The 19,089-nt window shown below is 50.4% G+C and overlaps 1 protein-coding gene across 1 annotated transcript in view; it reads right to left on the bottom strand.

The window, feature by feature from the left end:
- Positions 1 to 19,089, bottom strand: part of ABCA13 (ATP binding cassette subfamily A member 13) — an 81,479-nt gene that overhangs the window by 62,160 nt on the left and 230 nt on the right. The window contains 14 exon segments of the mRNA XM_066354264.1: positions 90 to 237; positions 1,003 to 1,292; positions 1,295 to 1,373; positions 1,375 to 1,688; positions 1,690 to 1,982; positions 1,985 to 2,315; positions 2,318 to 2,863; positions 2,865 to 3,983; positions 3,985 to 4,188; positions 4,190 to 4,534; positions 5,013 to 5,114; positions 5,116 to 5,605; positions 8,690 to 8,823; positions 15,205 to 15,329. Coding sequence (XP_066210361.1) covers positions 90 to 237; positions 1,003 to 1,292; positions 1,295 to 1,373; positions 1,375 to 1,688; positions 1,690 to 1,982; positions 1,985 to 2,315; positions 2,318 to 2,863; positions 2,865 to 3,983; positions 3,985 to 4,188; positions 4,190 to 4,534; positions 5,013 to 5,114; positions 5,116 to 5,605; positions 8,690 to 8,823; positions 15,205 to 15,329 — 4,520 coding nt within the window.

The following is a 19,089-nucleotide window of genomic DNA, read 5'->3' as shown; positions in this document are numbered from 1 at the left end:
CGTGTACAGGCTAACCGTGTGCAGGCTAACCGTGTGCAGGCTAACCGTGTGCAGGCTAACCGTGAGCAGGCTACTGTGACCAGGCTAACCGTGAGCAGGCTAACCGTGTGCAGGCTAACCGTGTGCAGGCTAACCGTGTGCAGGCTAACCGTGTGCAGGCTAACCGTGACCAGGCTAACCGTGACCAGGCTAACCGTGAGCAGGCTAACCGTGTGCAGGCTAACCGTGAGCAGGCTACTGTGACCAGGCTAACCGTGAGCAGGCTAACCGTGTGCAGGCTAACCGTGTGCAGGCTAACCGTGTGCAGGCTAACCGTGTGCAGGCTAACCGTGACCAGGCTAACCGTGAGCAGGCTACTGTGACCAGGCTAACCGTGAGCAGGCTAACTTTCATTTCATATAAAATAGAATTTAAGAATTATTTTCATGCCTGACCATGCGGTGGCGCAGTGGATAGAGCGTCAGACTGGGATGCGGAGGACCCAGGTTCGAGACCCGGAGGTCGCCAGCCTGAACGCGGGCTCATCTGGTTTGAGCAAAGCTCACCAGCTTGGAGCCAAGGTCTGCTGTAGCCCCAGGGTCAAGGCACATATGAAAAAGCAATCAATGAACAACTAAAGTGCCACAACGAAAAACTGATGATTGATTCTTCTCATCTCTCTGTATTCCTGCCTGTCTGTCCCTATCTATCCTTCTTTCTGACTCTCGCAGTCTCTGTAAAAAAAAAAAAAAAAAAAAAATTATTTTCATGATCAAAAAAACATAAGAAAGTATTAATAAGTGATTCATTGCCAGGGACTACATTTCTGTATAGGATTACTCATTAAATAGCAACCAATACATTACCTTGCTATTTTAATAAAATTTTCACTAAAACAAAATTCACTTCAAAGAGCTTTTGACGGTGTCAGGTACGAGCACTGCTCTCAGTGTGGAGACGCTCCCGGAAATAAGTGGATTGGAACGTGTGACGATCACAGGGATGATACAGAGGTACACTCACCTCATCTCCGCAAGGACGTCCCTGTGGAATTCCTTCAGCAGAGGAGCTAATCTGTTCTCAGAATTTTCCTTGTCTACAGAGCTGAAGAATGTTTTCAGAAGCTGTTCCAAGAAACCCCCTCTGTGCTTCCTGGAGGGAGAGTTAGTTACTCTTTCACCCTTTCCTGGCTCTGTTTGGTTCAAGGTGAGGTTAATGAAATTCAGGATTGGAAGGTCAGTGTCACTTAAATTCCTGGCTGCTTCTTGAGGTCGCCCGGCTAAGTCATTGATTGAATTAATTAGGAAGCTTTCTAAAAAAACAACTGAACAGCTGAGAAATTAGTTGGCGGCTCTCGGTTGACCAGTTGAGTAAGAAGGTCAACATCAAAATATATCTCTCGAAATATTTTTGAGATGACTCAGCAAGGTAGTAATCTCTTTACTCAACAAAGCTAGACCGTCAGTTGAACCCTCATTGGTCATAAGAGGGGATAACGTTCGCATCATTCCAGAGTATTCTTCATCGGCGTATTTATGAAGCCAGTTTTTTGTGACTGATAGAAACTCTTCAGTAATTTCCAATGCCCAATGCAGTGACGATGAGTTCAGGTTTTCCAAAAAACGGACAAGTTGCAAAGTCACGTTCAGAAGAGCCACTGAGTTAATCACTCGAATTTCTTTGTGAATTGCGGAGAACAGGGCTCTGCTATTTTACGTCATGGTTTTGATCTCCCTTGGTTTGTTCGGACTCAAGCCACGGCTCTTCAGAGTTGGAAGCTGTTTCACTTTTTCTACTAAGACTGGATGGGGCTTCGAAACGCCTGCCTGTAAGGTTTGTCTTCAGAAACGTCAAGAATAGAGAGACTAGAGTGTGAGGACTGTTTCCTAGGCTCTGAGCCCCGGAAAGCGCTTTGACTACCCCGTCCAAACCTAAAGCAATGTTTCTAAGAGATATCTCTGTGCCTTCACAGTTCAGGATCTTGTTTAAAGAAACAAATTTCTCAAGATGTTTTCCTCCGATGTGACTTCTGTAAAATTGACATTTTTCCATTTCCCCATGATTTGCAAAGCAACCTGCTTCATGGGACCACGGGGACACCGTCCAGAGACGCTGCCGTTGCTTTGACTTCCGGAAGACGGGACAAGCGGTAACACCTTATGCCAAAATTCTTGCATATTTTTCACAAGGGAAGTTTTAACATGGAAGACTTCAAACAGCTCTAGGAGAATGGTGTTCCAGTCCACCAGCTCATGAATGACGCAGACCATTTTCTTAGTCATTTCCATCCGCGAGCTTCCGTTCGAACATTGTGAATCCTCATGGGGGGGGGGGGGGGTAGCTGGAGGTGGCCAAGTAGACTGGCCACCTTGCTATAAAAGTGGCTGTGACAGGCTTCTAACTCCGGCTTCTGCTGAAATCCTGGAGTTGTCTGATTCCGGCACCGAACCAAAGGCAGGCAAGCTGAAGCCCTTGCAAGAACACCAGGTTTCTCGGATACGAGTTCAACGATGTCCAGGAGAGTTTTTATCGCCACGGTGAAGTCTTCCTTGGTGACACTGGAAAGGCGTCTGCCGTGAAGGACTGTGAAGTCATACACGTCCTTGAGGGCGTCCGTGATGTTTTTGTCAACAACTCCATGCAGGAGCCTCGCGGCATCAGGAAGGGCATAGTATGCGTCCACCACGGCATCCACGTCCTCTCGGGGAAACAGGCGAGAGAGCTTCAGCAGCTGGTTAGCGTTCCAGGTGTGGGAGCTGTCTACAAACCTGTCCATCAAGCCAACGAGCAAGGTGAGCCCCAAATCGTCAGTGCCTAATCTACTGATATTCTTTAAGAAATCCATTAGGTTTTCGCCAGCTTCTCCAAGTTGGTCCACCAGAAGGGTCTATGTCTTTATTCTTCAGGGTAAGCAGGAGAGAAGTTACCTTCTTTAAAACTTGATTATTCCCCGGGTCTTCTGGGGTATTGTGATGGACCGCGGGCATGACGGAGTTGAGCACATCCCTCATCAATCGAATACCAAGACCCACAGCCTGCATTATTTCATGTGGAATTATTTGGGGTGAATTCTGGAGATCATGTGATAAGTTAAAGGCAAGGTAACTAGCCAAATGAAAAAAGGAGTTGCCTAATCGATTTATATCTTTTTCCTTTGGACTAGTAGTAAACATATTTAAAAACCTTTTAGCTTCAGAACGGAGGTTATTTTCCAGAATGTTAGGGAAAGTATCTCTCACAAGGTTTTGAATTTCTCTCCCCAGAGCTACTAAATGCAGCCAACGGGTTTGAACTTCGCTGGGGATTCCATCTGACATTTCTGTGGGTCGTAGAATCAATTCAGTAAAATGTTTCCAGCTGGATTGAGACGCAAATTCGAAGTCTCTTGTTAAGTTGTTGATAATCATCCTTACTTGGTCTGTGGAATCATTTAAAGGCGTTAATAAAATCTCAAATTTCGGTACCTTTTCTTTTTCAAAGACTGCAGTCAGGATAACATTTAGAAAGTCAGCTACGTTTTTTAAGTAAATAGCCGCACAACTTATATTTGACTTAATCGACGAACAACCAGATTCCCTGGCATTCCACAGCCAAGTGACCAGCCTCAACGTGGAGTTAATTCTGTCTCCCACATCCCCGAAGCTCCTCAGAACACTCTGAAGATGGCCCCGGGAGGAACTGGGGTCACAGGTCACACCCAGATGGGTTATGCCGTCCGCCCACTCGACACAGCCCTGCAGTCTGCTCACGGAGTCCTCGGGGGGGGGGGAGAACGTGGCATTCAACATGGCCAGAACGTGCAACGTCCTCTGTGACGCGTCCACATGCAATGAGCCACCCCCCAAAGCCACCTCGGCGACGTTTCGGAAAATATCGGCACAAGACAACGAAACGTGGTCATGTGACACATCTCTAAGAAATAAGATGGTTTCTCTGAGGCCAGCGATGATCATGTCCAGGTTTACCTCATCCCGCCTGAGGCCGTTGGAGAGACGGGGGTTTGTTTACCGAATGTCTGTGTCCGTCTCTGCAGTCCGAGGTGTGGCTTACTCCCCGGGAAAGGTCAAGCAGAGAATAGAAAACCTCTCGGCTGGCACTCCTGTTTAACGGAAATGTCTTCAGCCGACTCAGGGCGGTTCCCATGGTGAAAAGGGAGTTCTCCGCTCGGTCCAGGGGAAGCGAGTTCACCCGGACTGACGCCTCGCGGGATACTGCCCAGAGAGAGATCCCGGAGGGTCAGGAAACCCTCCCCGTCGTGGGAACCAGCGCCTCGGGTTATGTTTGTAAGCAGGTTCACGGTGAGTCCAGCCGGGCGACGGATGGGAAATATCTCCTGGCAGCTTTCAGTGACTTTCGTATCACTTGCCAGTTCCTCCAAAAGCTGAGAGAGACCCAGGTGGAGAGAAGTGAGGACAGGCAGGTCCAGCTGCAGCCCCTGAGCCACGCGGCCCCCGATCTCCGTCCACATCTGCAGCCAGGACGCCGCGCAGCAAACGGCCGTCAGCTCATTGGACCCGCTGCCGTGGGCGGAGAGGTTTGAAAGGACTTGTGCCCACTGCGGAGTGGGTGGAGACCCCGCCTCCGCTGAGTCACTGGGAGTGGGTGGAGACCCCGCCCCCGCCGGGTCACTCGGGGTGGGTGGAGACCCCGCCCCCGCCGGGTCACTCGGGGTGGGTGGAGACCCCGCCCCCGCAGGGTCACTCGGAGTGGGTGGACACCCCTCCCCCGCCGGGTCACTCGGGGTGGGTGGAGACCCCGCCCCCGCCGGGTCACTCGGGGTGGGTGGAGACCCCTCCCCCGCCGGGTCACTCGGGGTGGGTGGAGACCCCGCCTCCGCCGAGTCACTTGGGGTGGGTGGAGACCCCGCCCCCGCCGGGTCACTCGGGGTGGGTGGAGACCCCTCCCCCGCCGAGTCACTTGGGGTGGGTGGACACCCCGCCTCCGCTGAGTCACTCGGAGTGGGTGGACACCCCGCCTCCGCTGAGTCATTCGCAGAAGAAAGGCTTCCATTATCCAGAGCAAAGCGTAGACACGGCTTCCAATTCCGGGCTCTCCGCAGGTATCACGGTTTGGGCTCGGAGCCCCAAAAAGTCGAAAATTGAAAGCAATTGTTGACAAGAAGATGCCTCAGCCATTTCCCCCGAGAAGCTCTATGGTCTCGTATAAAAATGCGTGGGCTTGGCTGACGTTTTGGAAATTAAACTGCCTTCTGATATCCGAGATGCGTGTTGAGACTTGTGTCAGGAAAGCTGGCAATGACTCTCTACCCGGACGGCCCCGGAATTCATAAACATATGGATAAAACGAAGAATGAACCTGCAGAAGAAAAGCTGAGTCTTCGTCCTTGAAGACATTTCGATATAGACGAGTCAGAATTTTACCCACGTCTCGTTTGCGAGGGTCAGGAAGAGCTGAGAAGAGATCGGATGCGTTCCTGGCGGCGTAGACGCTGCCCAGAGCCTCTGAGGCTTGTTCCTGCTGCAGAAATCCGAGTTCACAGAGACTGTGGATGACAGTTTCACTCACATGGACAAAATCTGTCTTCACGGCCGAGGATGGAGGCCAATCTGAATGGAACAGCTGGGACAAGTTAAAGCTCTGACTAGGAATCCTCTCATAGTCTAGTCTAGAGCAGAGAGATCTCAAATTTTTTAAATTGAGCCTTTCTCTTTAAGAGTTTGTATTTTTTTCAATCATCTCTTTGCCAAATTTTGAAAGTTTCTGAGTATCAATACCAGGCGGCTCTCTTTCTGAATCCTTTAAGAGCCTGGTCCACAAACGACTTGTATTTATTAGAACGGCCTCGGTGGAGCCCCTGGATGAGTCTGCTGAGCGAGGCAATAACGATGTCTCCAAAAATTCCACAAAAGACCAAAGAGAGTTCACCGGCTCACCCTCGAGGGAATGCAACTAACTTCTTTCCCATGATCAGAGGCTCCTTTGTGAAATTCAAGACTCTGCAAAATTAATAGAACGGAATGAGAAGCAGGAAAAAAAGAATAGAATCAAGACAAATTCAACTTATCAAATTTTCAAGATAACACTCAGATTTATTTATAGTAAAACATATTAAATATTTACTAGACTATGTTTTACCAACAAATCCACTTATGGAATCCATGGGGCCCTGGTTATTTAAAGATAACATGGTGCAGCTATCAGATAGGTACTCATGCCCCCTGCACCCGTGGGGTCTGGGGCAGCCCGTTCCCAAGCCATTGAGACATCCGTCCAGGGCGACATCTGAGAACGGACTCGACGTGTGGGGTCAACAGGCTCATTGACACTCAAGACTGCGGAATGAGTCTGACTCAGCCGGAAGAAAAAGCTCCATTTTCAGACTTTGTAGGATTTCAGGATTGTCGATAAGAGATTTGACCTGTACTGGCTACCCATGCCTTGAAGGGTGAATTGCTTTCTAAACTGCTTTAACTCTAATCCCCTGGTGAGACAGGGCTCAGGGGAGGGCGGGCGGGTCCAAGGCGGGGAAGGCTGTCTTCCTCTCTGATAGCGGGGACCCCGGAGCACGGAAAATACCGGCTTAGTCTAGTCTGTTGTTGTTCTCAGGGCAGAGGGCGGCTGCTGAGAACCGGTGAACCCTGAAGACATCTCCATCGGGAAAGAGACCGTGCCACTAAAGTGAGGAACCCACACTTCGCTCGGCCCAGCCCTGCACGGAAATGCATCCGTCCTAACGCGGTCCGTATAGCACGTGTCAGCAAACCCGTAAGATTAAAATGTTCAGAATATGTTCTCTCAGTAAAATAAAAGGAGACCTCAATTGTTTTTAAAGTAACTGGAAAGGCCCCCCCCAATGTCCATGGACATTAAGCAAAATAGTCTAAATAACTAAGGGTTAAAGAAGACATCATTAGGAATTTTTGAACCAGAATATCAGAAATTGATGATAAAACTAGAACGTATCCAAACATGTGGAATATACCAAGAGCTCTGCATAGGAGAGCGTAAAAGCAGCTATTTTAAAAAGAGAAAATCTCGCCCGGGCCGGTGGCTCAGTCGGTTAGAGCGTCGACCTGATACACCAAGGTTGCAGGTTCAATCCCTGATCAAGGCACACACAAGATTCAACCAGTAAATGCCTAAATAAGTGGAACATCAAATCAATGTTTCTCTCTCTCTCTTCCTCTCTCTAAAATCAATAAATAGAATTTTAAACATCTGAGAAATCAAGAAGCTAGAAAAAGCGTGACCTGTGGTGGCGCAGTGGATAAAGCGTCGACCTGGAAATGCTGAGGTCGCCGGTTCAAAACCCTGGGCTTGCCTGGTCAGAGTACATATGGGAGTTGATGCTTCCTGCTCCTTCCCACCTTCTCTCTCTGTCTCTCTCTCCTCTCTCTCTCCCTCTCTGTCTCTCTCTCTCCCTTTCTCTCTCCTCTCTAAAATGAATAAATAAAATTTTAAAAATAAAATAAATAAAATAAAAAGAAGCTAGAAAAAGATCCAACTAAATTTAGTAGAAGGAAGGAAATAATAAAGATACAAGGAGAAGCTCATGAAATTGGGAAACAATTAGGAATCACATCTTTATTATATGCGGCTTAAGTGTCTGTTTGTCACTGATAGCTTATTGGTTGCTTGCATAACTGCACTAGCCAATGGGGTGAAGTTGCCACGGCTGAACGCAAATTGAGCGGGTCAGGGGGAAGGTGAACATTTGTTTGCTTTGGCAATCATCTGTTTTACATAAAAACTACATCTTAACGTAATTTCTTTAGAGGTTCTCCAATTGAAAAATAATGTCATAATAGCTAAGTCTTTGACTGGCTCCTCTAAAGGTAAAATACATGTCATTCCAAGAATTGATTTGGCTCCATCTCAAACAGGGTTGCCGTCTCAATTGAGACGTAGACAATTTCCTGTAGAACTTGCCTTTGCTATGACCATCAATAAGTCTCAGGGCCAAACGCTTAAGTGGGTTGGCATTTTTTTACCTGAGCCTGCATTTGGACACGGTCAACTTTATGTTGCCTGTTCAAGAGTTCGTGAAAGAACGGACGTAAAATTAAAAATAATTGATGGTCCTCTGCAAGGCGAGCTTAAAAATGATGGAAAGATCTACACAAGAAATGTTGTGTACAAAGAGATCTTTGACATGTGAATTAACATTTTGTTATTTAAATCACCTTTATTTATTGAGCTAGAGGTGGCTCTTAAGAAATGTACCGCCAATGGTTTCCTTCATTGCACTCTACTTTAAGCAATTAAGCAAGTAGAAAGGGGAAATCCCGTGGGGCACTAAGCAAAGGGGCGTCCTCGCCGCCTGCCCTGGGTAATTCAGTTTGAATTAGCAGACACCTTTGCACAAATCATTTTAATTACAATTTATAATATCTAGAACAGCGGTCATTTCGTATGACCGCCGGGCTTTCTAGTTAATGAAATAGGAAACAAAAGTTGCTTGCCTTGAAACAAATGTCAAAGACATAAAACCTAAGATCCAAAACGCTGACCTTCTCAAACACCGTGCGTGCCCCATCGGATGGCCTGGAGCAACGGCCGAGCGCTGAGGTGGCGGCCGCGGTACAAGCCTTGCCCTTCCCGGGGGCTCCCTGGGAACGGACACTCACCCTCTAGCCGTGGTTTTACGGAGCCCCGTGCCTAACGGTCTCACCACACGTTCTTTAAATGCCAGTGTTGCCGGGGGGGGGGGGGTGACCAGATCTGAACCGGGAACAGGTGCCTTACGTACGTCTCTGGAGACGGGTGACCACCGCTGCGGCCGTCCGCTGCCACGCTGCCGTTCAGGAGGAGCAGCCCCGCGTGCAAAGCCTCCGCCACCCGCCGCGCCGGGCTCCCCCGCTGCAGCGGACCGCTGAGCACCTTCTGGAACGGGAGGCCCTGCCGCCGCTGACGGGACACCTGCTCTTTCAGACACAGAAGCTTCGTTAGTAACAGTAATTAATGCAGGAGAGAGAACAGAAACCTCAGCAGAGCATTCTAGGTAACAAACAGCCTGTTTTCACTCACATTTGCACGTGGCCTGGCGGGCAGGCTGACGACTGTTAACAACTGTATCGTGATCGAATTGCTACTCAGAAATTAAAGATTACAAATTGCAACTTTGTAACTGGGTCCTATGTCCCTTTCCGCCCTCCACTCCCATTCCCAGAAAAAGGGAAAGCAATATCGTACGTGTGTAAACAAGTGAAACATACCCTAAAAACTAAACTGACATGTTTGAAATGGTATAAATATTAATATTTTCACGGACTGGCCTTTAGGGTGTGGGACGGGTAAATGTATCACGTGACCGAGACAAGCGTCAAGAGTGAGTCTTAGACGGATATAACAGAGGGAATCTGGTCATTTTTTAAAAATAAAACATCGTTCAGACTTAAATATAAATAAAACGGAAATAATGTAAGTTATTTATTCTTTCTCTGTGGACCGGTACCAAATGGCCCACAGACTGGTACCGGTCCACAGCCCGAGGGTTGGAGACCACTGCTCTAACCAGTCGAGCTACCGGCCAGAGCAGTCTTTACATTTTCAACGCCACACCCCTCTGCCACATCCGTGAGCAGTTATCAGCTCCCTCTGCTGGCCCTGAATTCTGCTTTAGCTTTGAGCGAGTTCACCACCAGGAAACAACAAATCGACATAAAATGTGTAAACAAGAAATGCCCACCTGAGCATTCTCTTAAAGAGAAAAAACTTCTAAAAAAAAAATAATAATATAAATGTGCAACCGTAAGAGAGTACTTCAATGCATAAGAGCCCATGTCTTGAAAGGATTTCTCTTCATCTGTAAACACGGAGCGCCGAGACCTCGCTTCCTGCCTAGCTGGTCGGAGCCGAGTGTGCGGGCGGCACCTTCTGACCACAGCCTCAGCCCCCGCCTGGGAGCCTCCCGCTAACCCACGCCCCCTGGTGCTTCTGATGGAGGAAGAGGCCCCCTGGACCACCCTCATGGTAGGGGAGAGCGCAGGCTCTGTGATTCTAATTGGGAAATGATGATAAAAAATTGCTAACACGGCGTAAAATGTTTGTTTGCTTTTTCCTAGTGAACAAGAAAAAACATGGCTCTCACGGCCTCTGCCCCCAGCACCGTCCACCCAGCCATCTAACCTCAGAGTCAGCGGGAGTTTATTTTTAAGAAACCACTGATTTAAAACAAACCAGGAAAGCTGTTCACCCGTGGCTGGCAGCGCGTGAAAGTGATGGTGGGTCAAGCAACACGGAGCATAACCAGGCGGAAGAAAAATAAAGTTCTCCCGCCTAGAAAGTTGTAGAAACGATTAGGTTTCTTTTTTTTTTTTTTTCAACCCGGGTTTCTTTATCTCACACATTGGAGAACGCCGTGAAAACGTAGTGACGGTCGTCAGCAGGTCACGCTGCCGTGAACCGACGACAGAGCTGGCACCAGGCCCCCCACGGGCATGGGTGTCACCACCTCCAGCAAAGCCGACGCAGGTTCTGCCAACGTGACTGTTGGATAAAATAAATTCGGTGGCTTTCAGGCCATGCGGTCCACGTAGAGACTCAGAGAGGGGGCCCAGAGAAGGTTCTAGAAACAGCGGGGTGGACACAGCAGAGCCGGGCCCAGGACAAGGTGGTCATGGTCACCTGTGTCACAGTCCACTCCAGTCTCCTTTCAGGGCCTGGCCCTTGCCTTCAGTGGGTCAGAATTCCGAAAGCACAACAGAAACGTCAGCCATTTCCTCTGTCGTGACCTTGTATTAGAAAACTAAATTGGGCCCTGGCCGGTTGGCTCAGCAGTAGAGCGTCCACTCAGCATGTGGAAGTCCCAAGTTTGATTCCCGGTCAGAGCACACGGGAGAAGCACCCATCTGCTTCTCCATCCCTCCCCTCCCCCTTCTCTCTCTTTTCCCCTCCCACAGCCAGTGACCCGATTGGTTCAAATGTTGGCACCAGGCGCTGAGAATAGCTCAGTTGGTCCGATCATCAGCCCCAGACAAAGGTTGCTGGGTGGATCCTGGTCAGGGTACATGCGAGGGTCTATCTCTCTATCTCCCATCCTCTCACTTGAAAAATATAAAGAAATAAAAATAACCGTTTCATAAAAGGACCCTGGAAGCTGTGGACCAAGAGGCCAGCTCCCCTGCGTCCCCCACACGTGGGACTCTCCTGGGAGCCCTAGAAGCTGTGGACCAAGAGGCCAGCTCCCCTGCATCCCCCACATGTGGGACTCTCCTGGGAGCCCACAGAATGATCAGATTACGGACACCGAGGTCACTCACAGGGAGTCTCCCCATAAGATGAACTGGTATTATCTTCTTTTTCTAATTATTATTTCAAAAGTGCCTTAATTTGCCCTTAAGACAGGATTACGAACTATTACTAACATGAAGGTATTTATGGCAGAAAGAATACACAGAAAATCCTGGATTCGACACTGATATGTATTATATGAGAGAGAGACAGAGAGAGAGAGAGAGAGAGAGAGACTGTGAATTCAGGAGCCCCCAGGGAATTCCCAGTACTGTAATGGGATTTGGATGGAGAGTGATTTCCTTCTTCCTGAGTGCAATTCTTTCTTTGTCTTTATCAGGTAATGAAAGGGGTTGTCAAGAGTAGGCAGAACAAGAAAGAGTAGGATAAAAAGGGTCAAAGATAGGCCACGTGTCTGACTTTATCCAACGTGACTATTGGATAAAATAAATTCAGTGGCTCAGCCCTCAGACTAGTAATGGAACCTCCCTGTCCTGGGTCCAGCATCCAGATACAGAGCACACGGAGCTCCAGGTAAAAGAGAGAAAACGCATCCAGGCAGAAAAACGGGAGAGACACTCTATTCCCAGATGACACAGTCACGTACGTGAGAAGTCCTACGGGTCTCACTAAAAAGCCACCAGCACCGATTGTCCATATTTTTAAAAAAAAAATTTTTAAACAGTACCAGGCAACATAAACTACCTAGAAATAGATTTAACAAAATGTTCATAAAACTGAAAAGTGCAAAAACATTCCTGGGAGAAATTCCAGAACAGTTAATTAAATGGAGAACTATATCACGCTCACGGACCAGAAGACGCCAGGTTGTTAAAACATCAGTTCTTTCCCAGCGCATCTATAGATTCAATGTAACCCCCGGAACAACTGGACACCCACAGGCAAAAGAATGGACCCCTTCCTCACACCATACACACAAGTCAACTCACGTGAATCACAGACCCACACGTAGGATTCACCCCGGTCAAGTTCTTAGAAGAATACATAGGAGTCACTCTTCATGATCACGGGTTAGGCAGAGCCTTTTAGAGATAACACCAAAACACACACACAACAAAAGAAAAAAAAAATAGAAAAGCGAGACTTCATCATAAATAAAAACGGTGTGCTTCAAAAGATACAGTTCAGAAAGTGGATAGACGATGAAAAAATGAGAAATATGTGCAAATCATATGTCGGGCTTAGCACGTTCGTATCATAAAGCTCCTTAGATTCGCGTGTGCACTGTCAGCCTTCCTGTGAGCTCCCAGCCGGGGGAGGCGATCCGTTTAATCTGCACTCAGCGAGGGCTCACGTGTCAGCTCGGAAACCGTCCTAAGGGAGGATGCTCCGTAACAAAACTGGGAAGGAGGAAGTGGCTTTTTATAACCGTAACCGAGATGGGATGAAGTTGGGGATTTCTGCCCAAAAGGAACTTTACCAGGTGAATTATAAAAGGCATGAAAACCCACAGCGTAAATTAACCATGATCATGTTCCCATCGGCTTGAAATGGACACTGGCTCCCAGATCACCGTCAACTGAGACAAAATAATCAGAAGTGACTGTGTCTGGTGTTGAGCGTCAACCGAAGTCATCTTGGAACCAAAATGAAGACAGATGAGATGCCACCCTGTTCATCGCAGCACTATTCACAGCGGCCACGACAGGGAAACAACCAAAGTGTCCCCTGATAGAGGACTGGACAAAGAAGTGTGGCACATCTATATACAATGGAATACTACACCCATAATGAAAGACATAGGGACATGGACAACATGGATGGACCTTGGGAACAGAATGCTGAGTGAAATAAGTAAAGGAGAGAATGCTAAGAACTGTATGATTTCACACACAGGTGGAACACAAAGCTGAAACACGTAGACAGAGATAAGAGTGCAATGTTTCCCAGGGGGAGGGGGATGTGGGGAGGGGGAGAGGCAAAGGTGTGAAGAGGGACAAATAAAAGGTGACAGAAAATGATTTGGCTTTAGGTGACAGATAGACAACATAAGTGATGATTCAAATGATGGAGTGATGTGTGTCTGACATCGACATACACTGATTGATCAATTCAGTGGTAGAGCGTTGGCCTGGCGTGTGGGGGACCCGGGTTCGATTCCCAGCCAGGGCACACAGGAGAAGCGCCCATCTGCTTCTCCACCCCTCCCCCTCTCCTTCCTCTCTGTCTCTCTCTTCCCCTCCCGCTGCCAAGGCTCCATTGGAGCGAAGTTGGCCCGGGCGCTGGGGATGGCTCCATGGCCTCTGCCTCAGGCGCTAGAATGGCTCTGGTTGCAACAGAGTGACACCCCGATGGGCAGAGCGTCGCCCCATGGTGGGCATGCCGGGTGGATCCTGGTCGAACGCATGCGGGGAGTCTTTCTGCCTCCCTGTTTCTCACTTCAGAAAAATAAAAAAAATAAGAAGAAAGAAAACAAATGAGAAACGCTGGGTCAGGTGTCCAGGGGTGAAGCCTGACCACGTGTGGGCTTCCTGTTCCCTCTCCCTCCCTCTTCCCTCTTCCCCGCGCCTCACAGCGCCCCTTCTCTGTGTCCAGCAGAGACTCCCTGAGGCCGGGGACACCCTGAGCCTCTCGGCAGGTGGCGTGGAGCAGGGCCATGTCACAACCCCTGCGTCTGGCACAGCCCAGCGAGGGAGCAGAGCAATGAGCCCGGGGGAAGAAGAAGGACGTTACTTCCTGACCTGGATAAAGACGTTTTGCTGTTAGAGCCAGCGTGATAAGAATTGGCTGCCATTAACTCCCGGGGGGGGGGGGTGCTCTGCCCCACCTTGCTGTCTCAAGTATTTCGTCTTTAATACGCACAACGCTTGAAGCAGGTACGCGGGAAACTGCAGTTCAGAGACATCAGACAAGGCGCGCAGGTCCACAGAACCAAAAGACAGCGGGGCCGGTACCGTTTGGGTGCAAATCCCAACTCTCCCCGCCTTGAACAGCATGTAAGTCTCCCTTTCTGAGCGAGGAAGGGATACAAGAATGACGTGGAACAGAACTGCTGGGGGCCTCCAACCCTTCAATCGCCCCCGAGAGAGATTCGTGCGCTTTCTTTTTCCACAAACACGAAAAGGTCGTCGACCATTTCTGCGTTGTGATTTTCTTTGATATTTCCAAATGATTTTCTTCGCACAATACTGTTATATGGATGACCTATCTCAAATATATATATATATATACACACACCATTTACAAATATTATGCCAGACATGTCCATGATTCTCTGGAAACTTAATTTTCTTCTTGTGACTTGAAGTTGAAAAACAAGGACCACCCATTTTACTATGCTTTTTAGCTTTAAATGTCTCAGATGACTCCGTGCCAGGAAGTATAGATGAAATGAGGCCCTGGGCGTTCGTACCTGGTACCTGCAAACCTTCATGACGAATCGGTCACTTCCCTTCGTTCGCAGAGCTCCGGGACCCTCTCTGAGTGAACGCCCCTGTGTTTGGACTCTTCTCACATAAAATATCTCCTGCTCTTTCCCTGTTTGGCCCTTGAGGCCGACTGCGGGGAGAGACCACCCCAGGGAGGGCTTAGAGAGAGTCAGAGATGGACACCTGCCGCCCAGTGCGTTAGACGGAGGAGAGAGAGACACAGGATCACTGTTCTCATTGGTCCTCGGCTGCAGGACAACAGGGTCCATCGGGGACGAAAGCAGCACAGCAGGGAAGCCCCACGGGGTGTCTCAAACCAGTTCAAGAGTCCTTGGCTGAGCAAATGATTTTGAAGCCTCAGTTTTAACCCGCAGGGAACAAACCGCTCCCTGCAGAGGAAATCTGCCGGTCGGGAGTCACCCTGCGATTCTTCAAACAGCAGGGGAACCTGCCATTGGCTGGGAGACACTACGTATCATTATGTGAGCCTGGATTTAATAGAACTGATGTCCTCGTTGTACCTCTGCATTCTGTACGTTTCGTGATCTCTGCTTTGTGCCGAATTACTGAGGCTGCACTGAAAAGCACCGTGCCCATGCCCTGGCTTCCCGCACATCCTGAGAAGGACGCTGGTGTTTCTTACCGGAAACGGTGCTCCGTGGACCCTGCATCGCTGGTGTTCCTGCACCTCGTCCCTGCTGCTGCAAAGCAGGCCCCGGACAAAGGGGAGGACACCCCAGCTGGGCAGGTCTCGGGGCTGCAAATAACCTGCAGGAGCAAAGAGGCAATGAGCCCACACACCTGGTCGCAGAAATGGGGCACCTACTGAGTTAGAAACAGTCCTGTAATACCCTGCTATTGTACAGTTAATCCCACTGCTGTGTCGACGTAAAGGAGAGCCGAACAAAGAGACAGAAAGACCAACAAAAAGAAAGAACAAGAGAAAATAACACCTCCGCATCTACCGAAGGCCTTTCTCCGGCCTCTGGCCTCACACACACCGGGCACAATGGCTCAGAGTGGTCACAGTTACGTGACACGGAGTGGCCACACTTCCGGACACCGTCCTCTGTGAACAAGCCAGGGGTGAAATAAAAAAAGAATAGGAATGTAGACTTCTTTTCAGCTCCTATAAAAATGTAGGGGCGTGAGTTTGGGCACAATGTTGAAGTCTATAATGCACCTCGAATTCTGAAATGCTTATGTGTCTTTGCTGAAGATCTTGTCAAACAGAGAAGCTTAGAAAAACCGGACAAGGGCCCCCCCAGGTTTTCAGGACTCATGTGGTACCCATCAGGCACCTCCCTTAGTAAAGTGCCGCTCATGTCCCCCCCCCTTGACACACACACACCCCTTCACACGCCTCTGCCTCTGCACCCCACCCCTACCCTTCACACCCCCACAAAAAAGACACTCTCTCGAGGTTTAATGAATTAATCAATGGATTAATGAGCAAACGATGGAATGAGTGTCTAGTTAGTACGGTCCCAGAGTAGTGGGGTAAGAGACCAGAGAGGGGTTTGGGTCACATCCCCAGCCAGTGACAAAAAGCATATCCCCTAGACAGGGGTCCCCAAACTTTTTACACAGAGGGCCAGTTCACTGTCCCTCAGACCGTTGGAGGGCCGCCACATACAGTGCTCCTCTCACTGACCACCAATGAAAGAGGTGGCCCTTCCGGAAGTGCGGTGGGGGGCCGGATAAATGGCCTCAGGGGGCTGCATGCAGCCTGCAGGCCGTAGTTTGGGGACGCCTGCGCCTAGAATGATTTCTGCGTCCCCTCTCCCTGAGGACCGGGTCAGGAATGGAGGCCTTCACGGTGGGGTGGTCAGCGGGTCAGAGATTGAGGACTCTCGTCCCGGAGCACATGGTCTCTAAGACAACATCAGGCCACCCCGACACAGCAGGCGTGTGAGGGAGGGGACCGGACATTGGTCGGGCATCTCCTCCTCCGTGCCGGGCCCTGAGCTGGGCACACACCCACGGAGTCCCTGGAGGCAGGTTCAATGAGCCGTCTTGGCAGAAGAGGGGTTCACAGAGGTCAGCCCACACAGCTGGGGGACGGCGAGGTGGACGTCTGAGGTGCGGTCCTTCTACGACGTCGGCTCCTGGGTCCTTTGAGGCTCAGACAAAGCCTCCTCTTCCCTGGAAGTGCCCCCTGCACCACCTCTGAGAAACAGTCCCGGGCTTCTCAGGACACCCTCCGCCGGACGGCCTCCCCAGGACAGGACAGGGAGAGCTGGGTAGATGCTGGAGGGGGGGTGTGAATGTTCAGGGTGAGGAACGGGAGCTTCTCCCGTCGGCCGGGGCTGAGCCGGTGCAGGCAGCTCTGTGGACTTCATGCCCGATTACTCACAACTCAGTCACTCAGGTGTTTTTATCGCCCACTATTGACTCGGGTGGTCCCTCAGCCCTTGATGCCACACTGTCCACTGTGACATGAAAGCCACCCTCCCCAGGTCACCCTCCAGCAGCCTTGCTGTCCTATTTCTCCTGCACAAGAAGCCAGGTTTTCTACCACCGACTCCTCCACTTTCTCTCAAATGCCTCCTCCACGGGCACCTGGTGCACCCCCCCCCATGCTCATCTTAGGACAACCTGCCTGAGGGGCTCCTCCAGGGGCTCCCCGTCCTCCGTATTGGTCTGACCCTGCCTGCCCCTCCGACACGTCTCTGCTCCTCAGTCTCAATGCTGTGTCCACTTCTCCCCACGCTGCCTGCCGGCCCCGATCACTCCTCCCCATCACTCCTCCCCGATCACTCCTCCCCGGTCACTCCTCCCCATCACTCCTCCCCGATCACTCCTCCCCGGTCACTCCTCCCCATCACTCCTCCCCATCACTCCTCCCCGATCACTCCTCCCCGATCACTCCTCCCCATCACTCCTCCCCGATCACTCCTCCCCGGTCACTCCTCCCCATCACTCCTCCCCATCACTCCTCCCCGATCACTCCTCCCCGATCACTCCTCCCCATCACTCCTCCCCGGTCACTCCTCCCCATCACTCCTCCCCATCACTCCTCCCCGATCACTCCTCCCCGATCATTCCTCCCCGATCACTCCTCCCCATCACTCCTCCCCGATCACTCCTCCCCATCACTCCTCCCCATCACTCCTCCCCGATCACTCCTCCCCGATCACTCCTCCCCGGTCACTCCTCCCCATCACTCCTCCCCATCACTCCTCCCCGATCCCTCCTCCCCATCACTCCTCCCCATCACTCCTCCCCGGTCACTCCTCCCTGATCACTCCTCCCCATCACTCCTCCCCATCACTCCTCCCCGATCATTCCTCCCCGGTCACTCCTCCCCGATCACTCCTCCCCATCACTCCTTCCCGGTCACTCCTCCCCGGTCACTCCTCCCCGATCCCTCCTCCCCGATCACTCCTCCCCATCACTCCTCCCCGATCACTCCTCCCCATCACTCCTCCCCGATCCCTCCTCCCCGATCACTCCTCCCCATCACTCCTCCCCATCACTCCTCCCCGATCACTCCTCCCGATCACTCCTCCCCATCACTCCTCCCCATCACTCCTCCCCGATCCCTCCTCCCCATCACTCCTCCCCATCACTCCTCCCCGATCCCTCCTCCCCATCACTCCTCCCCGATCATTCCTCCCCGATCACTCCTCCCCATCACTCCTCCCCGATCACTCCTCCCCGATCACTCCTCCCCATCACTCCTCCCCGATCCCTCCTCCCCGGTCACTCCTCCCCGGTCACTCCTTCCCGACCACTCCTCCCCGATCCCTCCTCCCCGGCCCACCCTTGTTCTGGCAAAGACTCACATTACCAATTCCTCAGAAGCCTCTCCCGAGAATGCACTGGCCACCTAAACTATGTGTTCACGGGGTCCCCTGTGGGGAGTCCCACTGGACACTTCTCCCACTGTGTTGTGTGTGGTCATCTGGCCCTGAGGTCAGTTCTGGGAGGGCAGGGACAATGCCTTGTCCACCATTCTGTCCTCAGCAAGGCCCAGGACACGGAAGGCACTCAATACATATTTGTCCAATGAATAAATAAATTAATTCACTATTTTAGGGTAGTGACATACTACTTTAGATAGAGCCTGTCCCTTAATAGTCCTTTATTCATGTCACATTTTCAGAATTAAACACATTATCTATGTTGCAAGTGGCATAGAAACAAATAAGCCTTCATGTCTCAAGAAGTGAAGTAGTTGAGGTTGCAAACCAGGTAAACAAAATGGTCTTTCTGATAAAGCTCCTGCAGCAGAGGAAGTTATCAATAACATGTATCAGTGTATCACTATCATCACCACCACCACCATCATCATCACCACCATCACCACCATCACCATCACCACCATCACCACCATCACCACCATCACCACCATCATCACCATCACCATCACTGTTACCACCATCACTGCCATCATCACCACCATCATCACCATTATCACCATTATCAGTCATCACCATCATCACCACTATCACCATAATCACCATCTTCATCATCACCATCACCATCACCACCATCATCACCATCACCATCACTGTTACCACCA

Source organism: Saccopteryx leptura, chromosome 12 (assembly GCF_036850995.1).
Source record: "Saccopteryx leptura isolate mSacLep1 chromosome 12, mSacLep1_pri_phased_curated, whole genome shotgun sequence".
Taxonomy (NCBI): domain Eukaryota; kingdom Metazoa; phylum Chordata; class Mammalia; order Chiroptera; family Emballonuridae; genus Saccopteryx; species Saccopteryx leptura.
This window is presented reverse-complemented; position numbering and strand designations above follow the sequence as displayed.